The sequence below is a fragment of the Thermobia domestica genome, chromosome 5 (genome assembly GCF_964235325.1).
Source record: "Thermobia domestica chromosome 5, izTheDome1.hap1.1, whole genome shotgun sequence".
Classification (NCBI taxonomy): domain Eukaryota; kingdom Metazoa; phylum Arthropoda; class Insecta; order Zygentoma; family Lepismatidae; genus Thermobia; species Thermobia domestica.
Window position 1 is genome coordinate 225,315,449 of NC_137458.1, and position 25,576 is coordinate 225,341,024.

The 25,576-nt window shown below is 34.8% G+C and overlaps 1 protein-coding gene across 1 annotated transcript; it reads right to left on the reverse strand.

Moving 5' to 3' along the window:
- Nucleotides 1-10,916: 10,916 nt before the first annotated feature.
- LOC145686420 (trypsin-1-like) lies at nucleotides 10,917-21,114 on the reverse strand. Its single transcript, XM_081759713.1, has 7 exons — nucleotides 20,964-21,114; nucleotides 18,617-18,719; nucleotides 17,210-17,372; nucleotides 15,280-15,488; nucleotides 14,373-14,578; nucleotides 13,084-13,141; nucleotides 10,917-11,303 (listed from the first exon to the last, which is right to left on the reverse strand). The coding sequence occupies exons 1-7, from the start codon at nucleotides 21,045-21,047 to the stop codon at nucleotides 11,161-11,163; spliced, it is 966 nt and encodes a 321-aa protein (XP_081615839.1). The 5' UTR covers nucleotides 21,048-21,114; the 3' UTR covers nucleotides 10,917-11,160.
- Nucleotides 21,115-25,576: the final 4,462 nt, after the last annotated feature.

Below are 25,576 nucleotides of genomic sequence, written 5' to 3' on the forward strand. Positions count from 1 at the left end.
CTTGGACAACTCGTGACATATGGACAGGTGACAGATCGTGTTGAAAGTGGATTGCTCCCTCAGGATAACGTTCGCGAACAGATGGCAGCATAATATTCTCCAAGATGAATTTATACTGCGCACCTGTAAGACGCCCATCAATCCTGTGAAGATACTCAAATCCATCTGCAGAGATCCAGCCCCAGACAGCCACTGATATGCGTCCGCTGGAACGCTTGTGCCATATGTATCGAGGATCGAACCTCGAACCTCTCTCACGAAAGACACAGAGGTCCATCATTTGCAGAAGAAAATATACATTCATCGCTGAAAATGACACTTGTCCAGTTCCGATACATATTTTCCTCTGCAAATTGACGTCGTCGTCTGATGTGTTCCGCAGAAAAAAAAAATCCTTAATGACTGCACGCCGATCGAAGAGATTAGCCTCCCTGAGTCGCCTAATAGCTGTTTGACGTGATCCAGGAAAGTCAGCGGCTTGTCGCAGTTGACGCGAATTGAATGAGGAGTTTCCTTGGCTTGTTCAACCAGACGTCGGTCTTGCTCGTTTGTGGCAACTCGCCGTCTCCCATTACCACGACGACGAATTGATTCCCCGGTAACACGATATCTATGTGCCCACCGCTGACCTGTTCTAGGCTGAACGCCTACATGTTCTGCGGCTTGCTTAGCGCTGTAGCCTTCGTCAAGAAGCGTTATGAAACGAATTCTTGCTTCCTGCATGACGCCTACCATTCAAATGTAAGTGAATGTCTATCTACAAAAAATCTCATGTATTACGTGGCATTTACTAGACACAAACTCCCTTTTATCGAATTTTGATTGGTTGTCATATCAGATATTTCGTAGTGTGAATTGAGTCCTTACTTAATAGCCCTACAGTATCACACGAAACACAGCCAGAGGCGTTTTCTTTCAGTTTTACCTTTGAATGTGCATAATGTAACTTGTGTTCTCCAGGCGTTTCAATAACCAAACACACTTAACTTCAGAACTAGTAACAGTATATATGTATATACCTCAGTTTCATTCAATGACATCTAGAATACTTCTTACAGCACCGAGGTTATATAAGACGTAGACTTACAGACTAGCGTTTAATTTGAACAAATGCACATTCACCGATAATCGAATCAGGCCCGTATCCAGGGGGTCTAGGGGGACCGGCCCCCTTAAATTTTTGCTGCCCCTAAAAATTTTCACGGTAGGCTTGCAAATGAACTATAATATGGTTGGATCGGGGCTCCCCTAACTTCAGCCTACGGGCCTCCCCTCCCCTTTACATTTTGGGCCGGCTACGGGCCTGAATCGAATCCAAAGTGCCCCCATTCCTTTCACAAGGATACCCCTTAGCCGCAAGTGAAGGCAACATTCCTTTAAATTATATACCGGTATACTTGAACCACTTTAAATCGCATATAGACCCAATTTGATTCATTCTTAATTTACTTCGTAACAATAAATTCTATTTATTGTATCTATACTATTTATTGGTAAAATAAGTACAACTGAAATAGGAAATAGCGATGGCAAATTCCAGAATTTTTACTTCCCGGAAACAGAAAAGTAAAATCAGAAACATTCTAGATTTCGGAAAATTCCGATTTTTGAAAAAATTCGGAATTCGGAACAATTCCGAATTTCAGTAAAATTCCGATGTCGGAAAAACTTCGTATTTTTCCGAAGTCCGGAATATTTCTAAATTCCGGAATTGTTCCGACATCGAAATTTTTCCGAAATCCGGAAAGTAAACTTACCGATTCCGGAAAATAAATTTTCTGGATTCCGGATCGCGAAAAATTTTGGCCATCGCTAGGAAAGAGTAGGCTGTAATCTATATATCAAGGGTGCATTTCGAGCTTGTGTTTTAACCGGCATCTGATTGCTTCAGAGAAAAACGTAAAATTTCTACATTTATTTCTTTAATAGCAAAGATGTCCATTTATTGTACGGGAAGAGTAGTTTTATTTGAAAAATATTTTGAAGGTTGGTTTGGACCTTCTTCCTCCTCTCAGAATGCATATTTGAATTGAAGTGAACTGATGAAAACTAAGCTCGACTCAAGTATAAAAGTTCGTGTCAGATCCAGAAGAAATGTAACATTTTATGATTATGACATTTAGGCTAAAGAAGACAATGGCAAATTGATCTTCAACTTAAAAATAATTGTTGCAACGATAAATGAAAAAAATGGAAGTACACTCTGACTTAGGCCCGTTACACAGTCAAGCGGAGCTCCGCGCTCCGCGTCCCGTCTTCCGCCCTCCGCACTACGCGTGTGTGCTTACACAGTCATCCGTAGCTACGCGCTACGCGTCATGGGAGCTTTACGCCTGTGTATATAGATTTGCGAGAAGACGAGAAGTACTTCAATAATTTCCGTACGTCAATTCAGTCGTTCGATGACCTAATTGAAAAAAAAATCCATCGAAATTATAAAAATGCAATTTATATAAAATTCATATGCACGCTCTTAAAATACAGCACTTAACAGATACTGTTTTTTAACAAATGAAAATAACCTATGTTTGTACATTTGGTTAGAACTTCACATCCAATCAACTATTTAATAGTAGAGATAAATTATTTGCCTCAATTTATCTTTTTTCATTGCCCATACCTTCATTTTTACAAAGAAAAAAAAATCTTTTACATATCTCGTTCCATGCCTGTTCACGAATGTCACGCTTTTTGTATTCCTCACAAGAGGGATCCCATTAATATGGTGTTAATTTAACCTCCGTGATAATTGAAACTGAAACTGAAATTTGTTGAAAGTCCAAAAATTACAATAGTCACGTACTGTTAACAGTGGTATATTAGATGCACCACATGTACAGTTCCAATTAAGCAAAGACATTAATTGAAAGTTCCAATTAAACGAAGACAATGTAGCTAAATTAAAAATAACACTAAACAATATGAAAATAGTATTATAGAACAGTATAAAATATTATTTAGCAACTCACTATCAAAAATAAGAAAAGAAATCTGGATCAATTTGCCATTTTGTTTTTGCTACCATGCACGTTTCTTTTTAAATTTTAAAGAGAAGTGGCTGCTCCGCGCGCGGAGTTCCGCTTGACTATGTAAGCACCCATTTGCTCAATGGCCTTATCTGCCTCGCGGAGCGCGGATAGGGCCACGCGGAGGCTGCTCCGCGCGCGGAGGCCTCCGCATGACTCTGTATGCACCCATAAGAATCAATAGAACAATCTTGCCACGCGGGACTCCGCGCGCGGAGCTCCGCGTGACTGTGTAACGGGCCTTAGTGTTCGGTGCGGAAGACCTGGGTTCCATTTCCTGTGTGAGTTTGTCTGGTTTGGGATGACACATTAATGACACGTTAGGCTGTAGGCCCATGTCTCATAGTCTCGGTGCTGCAAGTTACGTTAAACTTCTAACCATCCAACCCATCAGTCTTAGAGCTCATAGGATTGTGAGAAAGTGATTGATATGTGATCCGTGATGGGTTGCAATTAATCAAAAAAGCCACAATGAGAATAACAATGCTGGATATAAAAGTTGATCTCCCGCTGAAGCATCGTGACTTATAATTAAATTTCAGATTTCTAGCTTCTAAAAATTGGGCATATAGGTCCTGAATATAATCTTGGCAAAGTAGTAGTAGAATATAATCTCGTCTGGATTTTCAAAGCACGTTTTCACGTTTTCACATGTTTAAAAATTATCAACCAACTAATTACAATTTCCATTCTCCACACAAGAAGAATAAGCTTATGAAAATGTTATTTGGGAAATATTTACGCCCCTTTCCTCCCCCCCCAAAAAAACAGTGAATGATAAAAGCTATCCCAGTCAATCCACGTGTTAACTGCGTATGTTCAAAATTCATTGTAAACAGTTAAATTACTTCCTTGCTTTGACCATTTAATTAGGATCTTGTGGCAATTACCGCCGTTCCCCAACCCCGTACATTCTACACGACAAATTTCACTGGCTCGCTTGATTGAATTTTGACAATCCCTTAAAATCAAATAACTTATCTTTTCTGTTATTCTCAAGCGCTTTTTACACTTACAGGAATTGCAGTTATCTTTCAGTGGAATATTTTGACACACACAGACGCACACATCAAACAAGAAAGGCAAATATAAATTTAGTGACAAGAGAGAGCAGAATCGTGTTGTTACAATTCCATTTAAAAATGAAATGAACAATAACGAAAAATTAGTTTCACGTTCCACGATTAAGTTCTTTAGGCTAAAGGAGACGGATCATCAACCTAAATAAATGCTAGTTAAAATAAAGTTTTAATGATCCCCTAACGAAAATCGAATCTGAGACTACACGACCCACAGGCGCACACGCTAGGCCGCACAGGATCGCGGCCAATACAGTTTCTCTTCAAGCTATCGAGTCAGAGTGATTGCATTATGTAATCGTATTTATTTATTCACTAAACAAATTTCCGATACAGCAAAAATACCATTATTTTTGTAAAATGTTTATTATTTTCATGAAGCAGAGAGAATTTTCTACTTGGCTTTAGAACTATCCCTACTTATTTTTAATCGACATCTAATAGTTTACGTTCATTATTTCTGTCTATTTCCTACATATTACTTGCAGAAACTATGCGGAGTAAATGTTTTATTTAATTACTGTTTTATGAAAGTTTAGTCATATGTTAATTAAAATTCCACTATTTGTAAGTTTCTCATTTCGGTTATGAAAATGATTATAAATTAAGCTTCCGCCGCTTTTTATAAAATTCTTGACAATTTTAATGTTTTTAAAGACATAATTCTAAATTATTTGGAAATATTCAAATAAACTAGAATGAAAAGCATTATTAGAACAAAACATTGTTCCTTAAGGAATTCACAGAATCAAGCTTTTCTAAAAAAAAAAAAAAAAAGTTACTATAGGGTATAGGATTCGAAGTGATGACCGTGGAAAAATAAAGTATATAACGAGCAAGCTTTAACCGACTACTGTACAAAGGCAGGGTAAGGACAGCACCTTGGCAGATGCATATAACGAACCCACTAACACAAAATGCCTGATCGCTTCGCACATTTTGTAGCTTATTTCTCTTTAGTCCTTTGTTTAAATGTAAAATGCTTAATAGCGATGATTGTTAGAGCTGTGCTACATGTATAATAGCTAACCTTATGACAGATTTACGTTGTATTTCTAACAAAGCATAAAATTCCCTCCCTCTTTGTAAATTTCGCTGCGCGTTTGCCACGTTTACGAAAATGGAACTTAGAATTTTTCGATGAAAGTTTCGTAGATTTCTTTTTTTTTAATTATAACTTGCTTATTTCTTAATTTTTTATTGAAATATTTTTTGGAAATATGTGTTTTGTTTTTCTGCTTATTTCGAAGAAGAAATGCGACATTTTCTATCACAAGAAAGAGAGTTATTTCTATTTATGTAATTTCTAAAGACATGCGACAACAATTTTGGACATAAGTGTACATAAGCTATTGTCGTAGAAATGCTTATGAAGCAAATAACTAACTAACTAATTAACTCTATGGCCTATGGAACCCGGAGGTTCAATGCCGCGTTCACAAAAGCTCTCCACTGACTTCTATCCTTAGCTAACTGCATCCAGTTTCTACTTTGTAACTTATGAAGCAAATAGACATACTAATCCGTGATCGTGTCCAAAATACCGTCCCGGGGGCATTGAGTTGTCTGACCTTCCAAGAAGGAGCACAATATTTGAGTTCCCATTAGGTCTTGATTCCAGGTTTATCCTATACGAGACTATGGTTTGAAGCAGTTTTCCTTTCAGAAAAAAAAATGTTCCGGATGGGCAGTGTTCGGTATGTGTTAGTATTCGGAGGAGCATACATACACACGATATGGAATGATTAACATGACTATTCACATCACCCCAAAATATGTTGGTCATTTCACCACACCTTGTCGCTTAAAAAAAATTGTAACTTTATGTTCGCAATATTGAGGCACATCTATATTCATGCGTCCCTAATAATCGCCTCATGCTGCTGTGGAAGTATTGAGTACAACACGATAATTTCAGGAAAGAATTGCCCTAATTTCTTACTGTTTCGTATTACAATAGCAACAAAAAAGCTACAAATCTACTACTCTTCTCTGCTGATCGTGCTCGCTACATTCAATAGTTCCCTTCGTTCCTCTGTACCTATCTTATTCGTCAGCCTCAAACCCGTTACTGCACACACAGGGAGTTTGAAAGGTCAGCTCTGATCATGCTTTGTTGCCATATATCATTAACCTTAATTCTATTCCCTTCACCCCTTTGGTCAGTTCCCCCCGAACTACTCTATATACAGCACTTACTTTTGATTTCTTAGAAACGACACAGCCGCGCCAAACTGTCGGCCTTTGTTGAAAGTAATGTCTAGGAGATAGCAGTACAGATGTCACCACTAGTAGTATTTAATAAATGCTCTTCGGTATTGTTTCTGTTTATACATATCGTTACATAAATAATAATAATAATAATAAAACACAATGTAATCGATAGTAATGTATTTTTTAAGTACTAAATATACCTATATCTTGTATTTGAGTATTAATTTTTCTGTTTGAAAAGTGGGTTTAAAATATTAAAATTACTGTAATAAAGTGTAAAATATAGGCTAGAACTAAGGGGGCACCAAAAAAGCCACTGCCCGGGTGAAAATTTTGCCTTGGTCCGCCTCTGAGCGACGGATATTTTTGGATGTCTTTTTTCTGTTCCTTTTCTTTAATTATATGAAATGTTGTTTGAATTCCTGAAAGTGTCTTAGGTACTGCTTATTCATCGAAGACTATAATTGTTTTCATACGAAACACATCGAAACATATGAGTTTTATCTCTTTGATTTCTTTAAATTTTATAAATTGCACAGTAAAAAATGAATGTATTAATGACTGTGTGTTATGTTACCCAAATTATGTTAAATTTTGGCACATGCCTCGGCTATCTCATAAATATCAGATTTTGGAGAATAGTAATGGTTACATCGTCTTGTAACATAGCTACTTGCAGTTTGAAGTGATTGTATTGTGTACGTTTACAAATAATAATAATAATAATAATAATAATAATAATAATAATAATCTATTAAACAGATATGACTATTCTGAAGGATATTAAAGTACGTACAAATTATTTAGATGTGGTTACGAGGAACGAAATACAGTTGGCGAAAAAGACCAAAATCGTTCTCATTATTATGACCAGGCAACCGCGCTTTCTGAATGGAAAAAGAGCACCGGGAAACGACCAACAATTTAATCAAACGCGGAGTCAAATGTACTTGACTTAGTGCCATCTCGAAAAGTTTTTGTTGGTTCAAATACACGAAAAACGTATGTCAGGACATCTAAAACAGATACCAGCACTACTGGATTTTTTCAGAAAATGTATACTCTCACAAAACTATTTTCATGAAAGGGTACAGGAAATATAATCCCACTAAAGAAATAAATTTGAAAAATAGAGCCAAGTTCTCGTACATTTATCACTCAGAGTTGTCAAGTAAAGTACATGTATTGGAAATGATGTTAAGTTTTATTGAAATCCGAGAATTGGAAAATGATATTTTGCAACTTTAGTTCTATACAATATTGCCGCGAGAAGCTTCTGCCTGATAAGTTGTTCTCAGCACTAAAGTTACAATTTTTAATTTCCGATTTCCAGATTTCAATAGAACTTGGTATCGTTTCAAAATGTATATTCCTTTCCTGGCCGAACGTACTTACAAATACATGAGAACTTCTCGCATTTACGTGTTTGATAGGATATAACCACTTTTTGAAAACAATTACAGTGATCCGCTTAATATCTAAAGTACCAGATAAATCATTACTTTGGTCTTATATCAAGTAGTGATAGTGATGAATATTTAATCTGTATTTTTCCTTATCAAGTTCAAGATCTCCACTGTTAGGAAGTACTTGTACTTTCTAAAATTTTGATTGGTTTTCGTAAGTGACATATGCAATTTTAACGTACCCGTTTCCCTGTTATTCTCGATTAAATGGTAAAGTTGACATTTTTTTTTAGAATTTTTACTTAGGACCTATATCGAATACCTATATTTCTGTGGAATTTCAAATTTCTTTCTTTTTCCAGAATTATCCAGATTCATACGCTACTTGTGTATGAATTAGTACTTATGGGTGACTCAGATCTCAAAGTTTATATCTCTTGCCCTCATGTAGTGAATTTCCTCTTAAAGTTTGTCGGTGTAGTTCATTAACCCCCTGTATATACCTTGTCTAAATCCCTAATTGTTGGGTGAGAATGATTACTTGAGAGACCTTGTAGTACTTCAAACGCTGCAATTTCTTGCCTACCGTTCATCTTAAACATTGCTTTGACCGTTTGAGTATTTAAAATAAATAACTACTCTTAACAGGAATAACAGCATACTTCCAATTTCTGTCTTCCGAAAATTTTGACATTCTTGAGATATCATCGGGTCCTTAGTTCGATCCCAGCTCACGCCACGTGAACTTTGTTGTGGACAAACACCATCTGCGTGGGTTTTCTCGGGGTTCTACCGTTTTCTCTCACTTTCTTCATTCATACCTCATCATCACCGTCCCCTTTAGCCTAATTGGCATTATCGTGGGACGTAAAAGTTAAGATTTCATATCATTTTTTTGAAATAACAGAGAAAAACACGGCTTGTCAAGTAGCATTCTCCGTGGATGATTGGATATTGTCGTGGCTTCATAACCGAGAGATTGTTGTTGTTGTTGTTGTTTAAAAAACTCATCTCCGATGGCTGTGATTTTTTAAAAAATTCTTCATTCTTCAAATGGTAAGATCTTTCTCTCCCTGCTCAATCATCTGATGTTCCAGAAAGAGTTTTCCGCTTTAATTCGACAACTGCGGGTGTAATGAAACTTTGGTTCTCATGCTTTACAAAATCACAATTTTTCTTCCGAATACGGAAGTTGTCTGATCATTCGTTTTTTCTAATTCCAACCTCCAATGTGAATGTATTCCTCTCTCCCAATATCTTAATCTCTCTCCTTCCTCTCTCTCTCTCTCTCTCTCTCTCTTGATGTCGTCCGTCACGAACTCAAATGACCTGGGATCAAAGCTCCGATTCTTGAAACTACCTAGGTAGATTTAAATTGGAAGGGCCATCATGATAAACCAAGGGTCATCGTGACTTCCTGTAGGTTCCCTGTTAGTAGGCTGCGAATACTTAAGCGCTTCAAACCGGTAACATCGACACAAAAATTAGTAAAGCAGTCGCTTTCTTTCTGGAAATTTCTATGTGCAAGATGCTCCTCGCAGCGGGCGACCAATCACAGAAAAAGTGCATGATATTCTGGAAAAAGATGAGCAAGACTGGCATGTAAATAGTTATGACATCATCAATGACTTAAACATCCATCACTAGTATTGAATCAATTGGAGAAAACTTTCTAAAAAGGGTTCATACCCCCTTGTTTGTACGCAACCCGCCTTACACAGTTGAATTTCTGGTTGCGCTATATTTTAGGATACGTTTCCTCAGGCGTACCAGGAATTATTTAATCTTTATAAAAGCAAATAAATATAGTTTTATAAATATTTTATATGTATAAACCTTAGTATTGTCTGATTCAATTAATGGAAACCGCCTCAAAATACGAGCAACAATTCTTGATATATTGGCCATGTAATTAAAATAAAAACAAAGATTGTCTTAAATAGAATGAATTTTATTAAAATTTACTACTATTAAAGTCTACTTTTAATATTTATATGTAGTACAAAACAGCAATACTTGATTAGGATTTAAATCTACTAGTATTACTTATATAAAGTGTTAACTTACATAAATAAATCTTATCCACACTCTTATGGCGTTTTGAAACTTTTAAAATACTGTGTAATAGAAATATTTGACTTAGGTTTAAATTTACTGCTACGAGTTACACTAATCGATTTATTTCTGGTATATTATTTTTAATATTTAGACTCAATTTATAAAGGAATGATAGATAGTAACTAATATAAAATGAATCAAAGAATGATTTGATTCATTTTAAATCAGTTTCTACAAATTATTTTGTTTTGGTCTTAAAATAAATATATACATGTATTTTATTATGTGATATTAGTGAATGAAAATAATTGAAACGCATTTAAAACTATTGCATGAGTCAAGTAACGAAGTTAGAAAAGGGATAAATAAGTAACTTTAGATACTCGAATCAGACTGATGTTAAAATATTTCCTAAGTTTTGATCCTTGTTTGTACTATGATATTACTACTATTGCTACTAATTATGCACACAAAATATTTACAATATAGAGTATATAACGAAATCCCTTAACGTGAGACATACGTATGCGTCATATCTTTATTTTACACAGGTTTGTTCTTGAACTAGAAAAGCAAATTATTGAATAAAGCAACGTTTATTTTAAAATAATAACTGTGTGGCAGTTTCGCCATCTACCTGAACGTATTGGCTTCACCAGATACTGTCTGATGTCTGACGAAGCTAATATGTTCAGTTATTTGGCGAAACTGTCACACAGTTATTATTTTAAAATAAACGTTGCAAGTTTCAGTAATTTGATATTCTAGTTCAAATTATATCACACAGGAAAGCTAATATGAACCAGTCAGGCGTGTTCTGCACATGAACCTATATTATTGAAGACAATATCGTGTCCATACATTTTTTTTTCGGAGTTCTCTTGTTTTTCCTCCTCCATTCTCATTACATAAATTGTTTCACAGTCATTCACTCGTGTCCTTTAACCTACAGGACATAACAAAGGAACATCTTTTTTGAATCAATAAAATTCACTTTCACAAGCTTTCCTTCTGTTTGGTTGAATATAGAAAAATCCTATTTAAATAAAGGAATTTTTAAAAATTAGGAAATCTGAAGCAAACTAAAGTGTATTTGCAACTGTGTTAAATATTTATTTACATCAATGAATTGTATTACATAATATATATATATACAAATACAACAATCTTTAATAAATTAAAAAATAAATAAGACAACACAATACAAGAAGTGCATTTAGAAATAATTTTCATCATTTTTTAACAAATTATTGTTTTATATAATTATAGAGTGCTTGGTTTTAGTGAGGTAGATATCAGTCAAGTTCTTGAGAATCCATCTAAAGTGGCATCTCAAGAATTTAGTAGCACGCGTATCAGATTTCTGTAATGAGATCCTTAGTTGAGCCAGCTACGTTCTGATGGAGAACAATAACAACCGCTCTTTGTGTTTTTCTTGATCCAATCCAAGTAGTTAGCTACTCGAGTGTAGACGCCAGGAAAGTTTGGTCGAGCACAGCCTCTTCCCCAAGATACGATTCCTAGATAGGGAAGAACAAGACAATGAAGACCAATACAAAATATAGCTTTAAAAAAAATAAATCTTATAAAGACAGAAATAAAATGTAGAATATGAATAATAAGATATCGTGTTCACCAAAACAAAAAGTTATCACATGCGTAAGGAAGAACAAGAAGAATTAAGATCACTTGGTGACAGAGATGAAGCAATTCTGTTACTTAAGGGGTAAAATAATAAGCAATAAGAGATGAAAACAAAGTGTAAGCTCAGGGGAAAAAAAGAAGAGAAAATCTATAAAGTAACGTCGCCATAATATTGAACAAAAGACTGATGAAAGAATTTGTATGAAATGTGACATTCTATGGATGTAAAGCATGGATTCTACGAGAAGAGGAAAAGCTGAGAACGGAAGACTTTAAAATATAACTTAGTTCCATAGAATAATGGTGAAAATTAGATGGGTAGATAAGGTATTAAGCGAAAAGGTGATGGAAATAGTAAGAGGGGAAATGAAATATATTGCAAACTATTTTTTTTAAAAGAGAAATACGATGATTGGAACACAATGTGAAACACAGAAGAATCATGCTATTACTTATGGAGGGAATAACAGAAGAAAAAGTAGCAGAGGAGGCCGCGATTAAAAAATACGAACCTCATAATACAGGTTGTAAAGAAGAAAAGGTAAATAAAAGTGAAAAATCTGGCTTAGGATAAGGAAAGGTGGAAAGCTGCATCAAATGAATCGAAAGATTGCTTAAATGAGGAGGAAAAGAAAACTCGTATTTACAAGGAAAATGTTTAGGAAAAGGAAAGTAAAATCATTTTCTGGGTTCTTAAACAGAGTTTAATAGTAAATAATAGAGCTATTAAATATTTTAGTTGAAGTAGTTAGTAGTAACAACGAAAATAAAAGGAACAAAAAGACTAAAATGTGGATATAGAAAAGAACTAAAAAAAATAAATGTGTCATATCTCATGGTTAAGCGCTGTAGGCTAAAGAAACAAAAGATGTGATGAAAGTGAATAATTATGAAATAATTGGTTAAGTGAGAGTGTGCGAGGAAACTGGAAACCCACGGAAGATGTTGTCCGCTACACAGGGATCAGTCTTACCTAGAGTGAGCGCTATATCTCTGAGTTGCGGTGCCCCTCTCCCTCTTAGAGAAGGATGAAGAAAATAGCTTGGTAGAATAGAACACTAATAAAGACGTGTTACAGAAGCAAAATAGTATTGGAGATAATTAAAATCAAGAAGATATAGTGAAATAAAATGAGGGAATAACAAGAAAAAAGGCTAAAAAGTTTTCCTTTTTCAAACTTATCGGAGAAATTAATTCAAGGAACATTCTAAACCAGTTATAGGTTAACTATTACTTTGTAGTATGTACGGAGTACATATGTACTTCAACTATAAATAACATGACAACATTACAGAAATCTTTATTTTGTGTTAGAGGTTTACGTCACACGGTTGTGATCATTAGGCTAAAGAAGATAAGGGGAAATGAATCACAGTAATGAAATAAACTGTAAAGGTACAACACAGAACACCCACGCCCTGAAGGGTACTCTAAAACGTGTAACAGACTTGCTTTTCAAGCCTTAACCCAATAGCATTAGGCCGTTCGACAAAGTGATTACAAAACAAGACTGAAAAGTAAAACTAAGAATAGTCCCATGCTGAAGTGGATGTAGAGTGGAGAGAAAGAATAAAGTGTAAATCACTGCTATGTGTCAAAGCATATACAGTAACAGTAATAATGATAGAAATTAATTAGGTAAAAAAAAAAACTTACCTATAACTTCAGCGGAACCATCTTCTCTGTAAATATGCATGGAATTTCCACTGTCTCCCTGGATTAGAAGAAACATCAAGAGATGTTAGTAAATTTTTACTTACTGCAGCGCACACTATTGGTAATATGTAAAGGTATATAAATGCTCAAATATTAAAAATCAATTTCATATTTCTTCTTTATGGTACCAGCTTTAAATTATAAACACTTTACGATATTCCTTGATAAATTTCATAAGTAATTCAATTATTTATGTATGGTACATTTAGCAATATTATATACTTCATCAATGATTTCGAACAGGTGTATCGCGAAATTTTACAATTTTAAAATACTGTGCCAATCAATGGTCCACAAAGAAATCGTCACGTCTATTTTGATCGATCGTGAACGGTTCGTTAGCGAAAAATAAACTAAATATTCACAAAATTGGTTTCTTTTTTATCTGTCTATTTGTCATCGAGCACTTATCACTTTGAAATACTTGCCACATAAACCTAAATAATGGTAAATAGAAAGAAAATATGAATAATATTTTCCATTGCTCATTCTTTTTAGAGATGTCCCAGATACTGTATATTGGTATTGGTATTCTTATACGTTATAGTGCTGGAAGTGCAAATAAGGGATTGAAAGCAATCTATAGAACATCTATAGATTTTAGAAAAAGACCAAAATTTCAATCAGATCACAAAACAAGTAGGCCATCCGAAGCTATATGATGGTATGAAAGAAATAAAATATTCCCAGTGGGACGAAAGGTTGAAAAGTTGTAACTGTTATTCCTTGCCAGCTATTATGAGATTTTTCCTAGGTTTTAATAATTTACACTAGTCAAACTCAGGGATGGTGCCTAACACACGGATCTCAGCCCGCTTCCTTCCGTTCCCATTTCTTTACTCCTTTCCTCTTCCCAGAATAGTGTGCTTACTAAAGGGTGTCATTTCTCATACGTGAAAGGCTTAAAGCCATAGATGCCAGCAATGCCCAGAAATATGTATAAATAAAAATATAATAAATACTGTCTTTCAACACGAAGAAAAAATTATTAATAATCCAAGTTAACGCGAATGACTCTTAAAATTGGAGACAGGTGTGATATTATAAACCAAATCCTGATTAACTAAGGTTATTATTTTAGTTATAATATTTAAACCTAAAAATCATCCTACATTTGCATCGTAAATGAATATAAGTGACCAATTTCGATTTAGTTATGTACACACAATGTCTATGTGTTATTTTGATATTACATACTATATCATGACAAAATTTAAAACTAAACAAACCTGACAAGCATCTTTTTGTCCCTTCTTGTAGCCAGCGCAAATCATGTTGTCTGTAATTCTGGACTTTCCATACCCAGAGTCACGACATTCTTCCATGGAGAGAATAGGTACTGCCACCTTGCGGAGCTGCTTGGAAGGAGGCTTTCTCTCAGATGTGCGTCCCCATCCAGCAACTATAGCCATCTTGCTGGTGTAATTGGTACTACCTGTGAATTAGAACTCTCCGTAACTAACAATATTTTAACATCCCTGTTTCAATAATCGGAAATGTTTTGCATAATGCTACTTTCAGAGGCGTCTTTAGCGGGTAGACATATTTTGAAAAATATAAACGTAGCACATTTCAGTTATAATTTGTTTCGTGTTTCTTGAAATTTCTCCTTTGTTTTAGTCTTCTTTAAGTCTACTAGTAATTTGTAATATATGTTTCTTTAACCTGTATGTATGTATCAAACTAACCTAAATCAGTCTTTTTTAGCTTTGTCCAAATTTAAATATCTCTAAGATATTAATTTATAATTAGATTATTGTATTCTATGTCATTTATCCTGAATTTATTATTAAATTTATAATTTTTCAATAGTTTATATGTGTATGTTCACAAGTAATAATCACTATTTCCTACTGTGATTATTCAAGAAAATATTGTGCATACATATAAGTGAGCAGGAAGTGAGCCTATCTAAAATTATGTTCCTAATACACCCTTGGTTATTTTTATTAAACTTCAATAAAGTAAATTGCAATAAAACTAAAGTAATGGTCTAATTCATGTATAACATTTTAAAACTAAAAGAAAACATTATTTCCATGCATTAGTATATATGGTTAGCTATATTGTAATGAACGTAAATTATACCTAAATAATTTGAAATAGTTATGAAGCAATAAACAATTTGAGACTTACTTGATTCTGGCAAACAAGCGGGTCTGATGATCCTGCTAAATTCGACAGGTTTCTCCAATTCCAATATGGCGATATCATTGTCGAAAGTGAAGGGTGAGAAATCGCTATGAGGAATACCTTTGGCAACTTTGATGCTGATGGTGTCCGACTCATTCTTCAAAATAAGATCATGCTCTCCCAGGACTACTTTCAGGGTCTCAATCCGGAAACTAAAAATGAAGCGTACAGTATGGTTGAGTATTTTTTTTTAAGCAAGATGTATTAGTAAACTTTGGTGTATTAGTAACCTTAGAAATAATTACAATGTCATAATTATATTACTAACAATTGTTGGTTTAATTGACGAGAACTTTAGCGTAACCTATTACATTGTTACATGCTGTCAATTTTCGTAATTTCGTTATATTGTGTTCTTGTAAAAAAAAAAAAATGCTACGACTATGAAATAATATTGAAAACTAATTGTGTATTTTAAGGTTGAATGTTTGTCAGTACTGAAGCTATGTGAAAGGTGAGTCTACAAGTTTTCATGAGATATAAATCAAATGAGTTCTTACTGAAAGGCGAACCTAGTTCTTATAGATCGAATGTAAGAATTCAAATCATTTAGACACGGAAATTTCTGAAAATTATATTTGTTAATGGATCTAAACATATATGAGTTGTATGTAATATGTGTATTATTTTATTTTTAAATAAACGTCCTTACTTTTACTCAGTATAGCGCATACTTGACTTTTTCAGCACACCAACAATATTATTCAGATCTTTAGTAACAAGAATGAACAAGTTGCATTGCTTTTATTTTTATTTGATTGACTTGCAAGCCATTCCCAAGTAGTTGCCTGGTTCAGATTACAGAAAATAAGTCTGTGACACTAATACTACGAGTTCATCTTGATTTTCAATGCTATAATAAGTCAGGGAGCTTAGTATTGGAGGAATTTTAATCACTGCAAGTGAATATATGGCTAATAGAAATATAATTATTCATATATTGTATATTTAGTATTCCTAATCCGAACTCTTAACCCATTCTTCCGCTTCAGTTCCCCAGTTCTAGTTTCCTCATATACCTTTGTGAACCACAAGAAAAAAGAAATAGCTATTTTACCTCTATTCTACTGGTTTAGTAACCTCATTAGCATCGTTATTACGCAAACAGGGTGGACACTGACTTTTGGGGACAACCCAAACAAGACAAGTAATTATTAAACGATAAAATAAAATTTTAAGTTACTATTGCAATATTTAAGTATTACTGAGAACTTCTAACATTCCATTAATTTTAAAGCGAAAATTAGTTGGAAATAAAGAATTTGACAGACAATTACATTTTTCAAGATGTAAGAGCAACAAAATACGTGTAAAACTATATAGTAAGCAGGGAATTCACGGGTTTAGCAACTTCCCCCTCTCAAATTAAAGAGATAGCTTTCTACAGTATTTACCAATTTAACTATATTACAGCAGTTGAAAATAAAGTTCACTAACCACTCCTTCCACCTAAATATCTGTCTCGTCTATGCTACTGCATGTTAATGTCTTATTTCCAAACTATTCTATTTTGATCTCTCATTTTCAACACAAAAGTGTACACGAAGTCGGTGATACAATAATTACGTATTTCGAAATGAAATTAATAAATAATGTAATTCTCTCCAGAACTTCACAGAATTTACTTTTGTTATAAAGCAAATATGTAAATCACTTTCATCTGTTATATATCGTCACAAAATCATTTTCTTAGTTTAGTTAACAAACGTAAGTACTACTGCCAAAATTATTTATTTTAATGCCAACAATTCAAATTCAACTAATCAAGTGAATTTGTACTCTTTTATTTTACTGTAATAATACCTTATGTATTGTCACAATTTTTACGAAATTTAGGAATGAAACAACATAAATAAAACGTTAATGAACTTACCCTTGTACACAGTGAGCTGCAGTTAAGATATGTTTGTTGGTAATGAGAGCACCTCCACAGTACAATCTTCCGTATCTGGTAAGAGCTGCTACCCAAGGGAATTCGTTCACTTGCGTGATATTTCCACCTACTATCCTATGCTTGCGATTGGCAAGTCCACACACTGGAATTTCATAACAGTAAAACTAGATGAGTACTGTTTTCAGAACATTTCTGTTTGGGTAATGAACCCATAAATAATGTATGGTGTAGAATATGATCAGTAATATTGATCTGTCCCGGGTTCGATTCCCAGTGGAGACACTCGGTCAAAAAAGTGTAGAAGTTACTTTCAGACCAGCTATCCTGAGTGAGATTTTTCTGGGTTTTTCTCATGCACACAAGACAAATGCTAGGATGGTACCAAGATAGAGGTCGCAGGCCGCTTTCTTTCTTCCCCAATTCTTTTTTCCTTCCTTCCCTTCCGCTTCCTCTCCACGAATAGTGTGATAGCTGAGAAACGTCATCCCTCATACGTGACCAACTAACATGGCCATAGATATCAAAAGCCCAGAAATCTTAATCCTAATCATCAGTAATATTAATCAGCCATGATTCTTTCAGTCTTAAAGAAAATATGACAAAAAATACTTACAAGAAAAGCAATCACATTTGCGACGGGTTCAAAATGCCTTGTTTACGAGGTGAAAGCTGTATGCATTCACCACTAGTTGCATGGCTGAAGACATGAGATTAAGAATAATCTTGATGTTGTCAATATATTGTTTATAGTTATTTGTAAACATACTTCTTGAAGGTAACTACCATGAACTAAAGCACAACATTTTCCGGTGACAAGAATAGAAATTTAGCATCAGCCATAGAGGAATTCAATCCTACAGCAATGTACTTTATAAGTCCTGAATATCTGTTAAGTTCATTCTTTTCAGTGATTATTTAAATAGGCATTCAGAATCCCATTTTAACTTAATACTTTTTATTTGGTCAAAGTTATAGTTTAAAATGCTCGTTCAAATCTGTACTAAGTAGTCATCATTATGCGTGCTTGATATCTGCTTTGTGACCGACATGCGTGCTTTCTGCATGAGTAGACCCAAGTTAGATTCCTAGTGAGATGAAAACCCGAGTTGTGATTTAAAAAGTAGGTCTTGTCTCATTCAGCATTGGCGCTGGAAATGAATGTTAAACACAAATCAAACAATTAAGCAATCCTATGTTTAATTAAGCAAGCGTCAATGTATCCCTCTTAGACAAAAAAAAAAAAAAAGAGGTAATGGTATTTCACAGTGTATAGTAATTAAATTCCCTTACAGCGATGCTTTAGTTTACGCGTACCTTTAACTACGAATTAACTAATTATACAACAATTATTAATATCCTTGAGGAAAAATAAATCAGTGTACGTACTGCATGAGCATTGTTCATTCTGTGGTTCCTCAGTCTGTTCTTCTTCCTGGACTGCCGCAGTCACTGGTGCACTCGTAGTAACATCATTTTGCAGTTCAGTAACCTAGAAATGAAGAAAAATAAATCTTACCTACACTACTAACAAATCTAATTGGAATTAATATTTTTTATTATTTTCATTTATCGTACGAGTATTGTACTGTACAGGTCAGAAACATGGACATTACTCAAAAATGATGAAAAACGACTGCAAACTTTCGAAATGTGGGTGTGGAAAAGAATGGAGAAAATTAGCTGGGTCGAGCGGAAAATGAATGAGAAGATCTTAAAAAGATGGGGGAGGAAAAAACAATTTTAGATATTACTAAGAAGAGGAGAAGAAACTGGTTGGAACATTGGCTAAGAAGAAACTGTATCATGAAGGACGTGCTAGAGGGTATGATGGCAGGAAAGAGAGGAAGAGGGCGATATTAACTACAATTAATGGACATCAAAATAGAAAAGTCTTACGTGAAGACGAATATGTTAGCGGAAGACCGTAGAGCATGGAAGCTCCTCAGTTGCCGCAAGTGACTTGCCAAAAATGGCAAAATACTTATGATGTCGATGACGATTTTAAACTAAATTAACTTTCTCTGTTTTTAACTAAACTTAGAAGTAAAGAGCTATTTGCTTCAAAATTCTTCGTAATAATTCTTCTGAATATTGTACACCGACATTAAACGTTTCGAAAATACCATACAACGATGGCTTCAAGTCATATTATCACCTTTTAAGTGGTATATTGATAATTTCAAAGTTTGTAATTTTTGAACAATATTTTCAATTTGGATTTACTCCTTTGCATCATTGATTTCTACCAATATTTATACAATACTTTTCATTACTTGATGAATGCATACAGGAGCTAGAAATTTTGAAGCAGTTTTAATGATTGAATTTCTCTACTCCTACCTCTCATTTTCGTGATTATTGTGTATCTTGTTTATTTAATGTAAAGAGATGATTAACCGAAAGTGGACAAATTAGAAAATCCAACACGCGAAAGAATGAATAGTTGAATATTAGAATTCAGTATGTTGTTGAAATAAACGATCTAGACAATTCATTAAATGATGAAATAGATACATGTTGAAAATGACTTTCTTGATTTTTATATGTAGGTCTACTCAGAAATTTCAAGTGAATCCATTGAAGATTTGAACCTCCAATATGCATCACATGACATATTCACTTCATAGTTTTGCTATAACACAATGCGCAGTAGTACGAGAGTTGCAAATGTTCTGTATGAAGAGTAATGTAGTATTAGTTCTTCTTTACATTTCGACAGGCACATTCCTACATTCAGTAAATCTCATAATTTTTTAGGCTCTACAAGGAAAATGTTAAATCAAAACTTTGACTCCATACTTAAATGTGAGTGCTCGAAGGACTTCTGCTTACTTGTTCGGCAGTTCTGAAAACCAAATAACATAATAATAGGCTTACAAATCCAATTTGACACATTGTCTTGCATATTCTTGCCTTTACTTAGCCAGACACCAGACTCGTATTTCCAGTTGCCATGGCAGTGTGGCGCCCAGGATTTTTTAAGCCTGTTCAATATATCAATTTATTTTTAATATATATATATGTAGTACCGTATCACTTCACAAAATGGCATGAAAGAACTAAGATTATTGGAAATACCTCTATCATAACGCCATCTGCAATACTCAAAAACGTGCCTTCTCTTCCGTCTACAAGTTAAGCGTTTGCGGCATCTTCAATATATTTATAAAATAAGCAAAACATCTTTTAACAATCAGATTTTGAAATGAATTTTAATTAGAATGAGAAGAACGGTTTTATGTAGAGATTCGTACGAGTAACAAACACATGCTACTAATTCAAAGTGTAACTTCATGTCACATGCCATAGACTTGCTACGTTATGCTTGTTTCATTATAAGTCATTTTTGTGGTATATGTTACACAAATATAAGAACTTTGTTAATGAGGTTCATCAGCTTCTCCAAACTTTGTTACGGTCTCTGGTTCGACCCTATGCCATGTGGGCTTGTGTTGGTTAACATCGTTTCTTCCCTTATCCTGATTTCTCTAATACTTTCATAATTATTAATCACCTGTTTCCTTTTATTTCGTTTCTATTTCAAACATTGCGAAGAGAAGGGAGAAATACAATTTTTTTTTCTGAGAATGATACGCGAATCACTGTTTCAAAATGAAGTTCAAGATAAGTCCGTAAAACAAATACTGTATTGTCATTTACTGGGCACATACCGCAGTTTCAATTACCGACTGTAAGTATGAGCTGATTTTTTTTAGACTATGAGTGTACTCACCTCAGTTGAATCTTGAGCAAATATATGAGAAGTTGCACCGAGCAACAAACTGAGACAAAACAACTGAAATTGGAATGCCTTCATCTTTGATCACTCGGTACAGAGTGCCACTAGAAGCAGAGAACAGAATAAAACAAAACAGTTCAACTGAAAGCGCTGATGGAAACTGTGCCAAAACTCTTTGTTAAATCCCTTATATACACATCATCATCATCGTTGTCGCCTTGATTTAGCAAAGGTTGTAGATGAACGGAGTGACAAAGGCAATGTCGTCTACGGCGGCCTCCGATGCATCGATTTCTTCACAAATTGCATCAAGGATGCAAGATCACGGTAAGTGCCAATCATCGATTCCCATTAATTTTTGCTTCTTAGAAATTAGGTCACTGCCATGGCGGTGACTGACAAACTATACCTTTGCTTGAAGAAGATCACAAACAGTTTTCATGTTCAAGGTTAGTTTCCATTAGTTAAAGCGATTTATTTAATTTGTGTTTTGTTTATTCTTACAACCCGCAGTTCTGTCTGACAATATTTATCAGATTTAACAAATATTCTCACCAGCAACTGTTAACATCGCATGAGCTTAGCATTAGTTTGATCTGACATTCTGTTTGAATTGAAGAAAGCAAAATTTAGTAATCAAAAATTATCACCAAGTAATATTCTGGCTTAGATGAATATGAATGTTAATCATTACAAAAGTTTTGCGTCCTCACGCAATACCAAGGTATAAAGGACGGGACGTAGCTACTATTAATCCAAACCGAGATCACGGCTTGAATTTCGTTTAATACTCGGGTGCACAGTCCATTATGAACGACGAACACTCACGATATCGCACTATCTTGCTACCAAGATAGCTGGTTTATAGAATCACCCAACTTTTTCTTAAGGTAGTATGCTTATTTCTATTTAATACATCAGTTCTGCGTACAAGAATATGAATAGATTGCACCAGGCGCACACCCAGAAACTTTTTGTTGGAGAGGTCAAATACTACAAGACACTACGTCTATGTGGTATTGGACGAATATTATTCTGCACCCGAAAAGACGTTAAGTAATTGTCAAATACTGCCACCTATATTTTCAGAGAAAAAGAATGATATAACTAAATTGTTTTTATAAGAGAAAGAGTACAGATGAAGTATAAGATCAAATTTTCATGCTACATCAATCATTTCCGTGTTAAGCAAGTATAGTTTTATTGAGAAATGTATTTTGAACTAGGAAGTTTCGGAGGAGGAACGGGCCCAACGGACTCCCCAAGTGGGTGCACTCCTGGATTGCACATACAAGCACTGTTACTTGTGAGAATAAGGGGAAGAGTTAACGCGAAACAAATAGTGATAATTGTCTCTTGATTCATTTCGATTCTAAGTTCTCCGTAGTCCAAGAACCGACAGGAACACGAACATACAGGAACTTTGAGGGCAGTTAAAAACACGTTCCTCAGATGGACTGAAGTCCCCGATAGTTGGGTCATTAATTGGGAGTTTAGGATCCCTGTCAACAGCGAGGCTATACGACATGTGGACCTATAGCTTAACGTAGGATCCGAGCCACATAAGCTCCCACCGGAAATCGAACACGAGCCTCTCCTGTGCCAAAGAAACACCCTAGTAGGTGGTGTTGGCCAAAGGCGCGTAAGCTAATCGTATATCCACGGGCGCAGTTCTTAACCTCCGGTGATTTTGCTTCACAATGTCAGCCTAACACACCAAATCCCTCAACTACACCACATTGGACACAGCTAATGCTATCATGTGTCACAACAGATTTTGTTTCGAGGCTTCTATTATGGTCCATTCGAAACAAAAGTTATCTCCATGACAAATTATCTATCATGTTTTCGTTTTACTAATATATCTATACTAACTGCAATAGAAATCGAACCCAGATTTCCTGAACACCAAAGATAATTTCGTAAATTGTTTAGTATTATAGCAAAATAATAACAATACTAGCACTAGTACTACTACTAGTTGTAATAATAATAATAATAATAATAATAATAATAATAATAATAATAATAATAATAATAATAATAATAATAATAATAATAATAATAACTTACTTTATCAAACATATTTTAAATCTCAAAATTAAATCCAGTTTATATATGGTTACCCTTAAAAATGAATATAAATTAGTGATGAGCAAATGCAAGACCAAGACCAAGACCCGGGTGGTCTTGGTCTTGGTCTTGGTCTTGCACATGCGGTCTTGGTCTTGGTCTTGGTCTTGCACTGGAACCCTCGGTCTTGGTCTTGGTCTTGGTCTTGCACACCTAGTCTTGGTCTTGGTCTTGGTCTTGCACACCCAGTCTTGGTCTTGCTTGCAAGAGTCTTGCAAGTTTTGCTTTTAAGAAATCTATGATTTTCATAAGTAAATTTTACTCTGGATATAAGGGATAATAAATCCTACATTGCGTCAATAGTGAGGGAAATACAATGTATGTTTCTAAATGTAATATATTTTACCTTCGTGTAAGTGTGATGATACTGTACAACATAGGCAATGACCTTTACTTTTTTTTTTCAATGGGTGATCACGCTTCACTACTTATAAGATAAAACACAACATTTCGTAATATTTTTATATGTTTTAACAGATCCAATACTCCACTGGTTCCCAAACTAGGGAGACTAGCCCTGACAGTGAGACGCATGAAAGAAAACCAAGACGGCACAGATTACTGAAATACCATAAATTGCAAAATTATTTTTACACTCTAAAGGCGTCAGATTTTTTTCTTTCTAACCACGATTAGCTCATCTTTGTATTGAACAAACTCCCAATTAAATATTGAAATTTAGTTTTACTGATTCCAATATGTACTGTATGGGGCAGAAACAAGGACATTACGCAAAAACGATGAAACAGTTAGACTTTCGAAATGTCGGCATGGAGAAAAAAGGAGAGAATCAGCTGGGTTGAACGGAAAACGAATGCGAAGGTTTTAGAAATAGTAGCAGTAGGGGAGAAAAGAATTTTAGATGTAATGAAGAGGAGGACATTGGCTGAGGAGGAACTGTGTTATGAGGGACGTGCTAGAGGGAGGGGGCGAAGGAGATATTAGTTGAAGAAAGATATTAAGACAGAAAATTGCTACGTTAAGACGAAGAGACTAGCTGAGGACCATAGTCATCGAAGCTTCTCAGCTGCAGCAAGTGACCTGCCAATAATGGCAGAATAGCTATTATTATGACGATGATGATATGTTTTGCAATATTGACCAAAATAGAAAGAAAAAAATAAAATAATAATAATTAAACCTCTTAATATTTTAGAATATGAAATGAAATTAAATTTGTGAGTTTTACGTCCCACGATTATGCCGGCTAGGCTAAAGGAGATGGTGATAATGAAAATGAATGAAAATGGTGGAAAGAAGAAAGTGGAAGGAAACGGGAGAACCCCGAGGAAACCCACGCACACGGTGTTTGTCCACCACAAAGTTCACTTGGCGGGGGTTGGGATCGAACGCGGGACCCCAAACACCAGAGCTGAACGCTCTACCATTGAGCCACCGCGGCCCCAATATTTTAAAATAATTTGAGTGAAAACTGAAAACGACTCAACTGTCTATGTCTTTTGAGTAAACTCAATTTATATAAATACTTTTGACCTACATTAGAAATACATAATAACGGCATCAAACTTCAAGTTATTTGAAATAAGTACGAAATCATTCTCAGTTGTGAATATGAATTATTTATTGTTGTATAATGTTATTTCGTTGAATCCTAGATATGCCGTATACCTAATGATAAACAATTCTTCAACGTATAAGCATCCACCTATGAAATCAAACTTGCGGTCACATGCGCGAAGTTTTTGTCAATGTCATGAAAATGTTATTTCAATATTAATATTATAAGTACACATTAAAAATTTCCAACGGATGCTTGAACCTCAGAGCCAATGCCATACCCATGTAGTCGACATCTATGGTGAACGGAATTGCCGATGTTCAATACTACATTTCTTTAGTTTTGGAAGAAGAAAACCATTAATATGTTTTGAAATGAAATGAAATATTACTTTAACGTCCCACGTTTATTACACTGAGGCTAAGGGAAACAGTGATGATGAGAAATGGTGGAATGAAGAAAGTACGAGGAAACGGGAAAACCCACGCACAGGGTGTTTGTTCACCAAAGAAGCTCACATAGCGCAAGCTGCGATCGAACCAGGGCCCCATGTACCAGAGGTGCATGCTCTTCCACTGAGCTACCGTGTCCATAACATGCTCTAGTTTATTTTTGCTTATCCACTTCTTATGGACACAACTATTCTTCGTATGATTTCCCAAAATCCAATCATGGGCCGTCGTGAATGATCAAATGATGACCAAAGTAAATCAGACACTGAAGTTATTATGGCTTGTAACAATTCATAGAATTATGCTGTCGGTCGTCTCGTGAACAACCGATTCAAAAAACGACATACTGTAGCTATACGTTACAGGAGGAGATCGACTCACATGGATTACATAAACTACTGGGAACACATTCACTCCGGTGATATTTTTACTGGAGCCAAGAAGTTCACGTGAAAGATGTAATGATTTTTCCCCTTCCTTTTTACATTCTATAAAAAATCAAG

Excerpts from the sequence above, each read along its gene's own strand:
- LOC145686420 (XM_081759713.1), bottom strand. The coding sequence starts at position 21,047 with ATGAAGGCATTCCAATTTCAGTTGTTTTGTCTCAGTTTGTTGCTCGGT. Across the intron at positions 18,720-20,963 it reads TTGCTCAAGATTCAACTGAG|GTTACTGAACTGCAAAATGA; the intron begins GTGAGTACACTC and ends CTTCATTTCTAG. Across the intron at positions 15,489-17,209 it reads GCAGCTCACTGTGTACAAGG|TTTCCGGATTGAGACCCTGA; the intron begins GTAAGTTCATTA and ends CTTCATTTTTAG.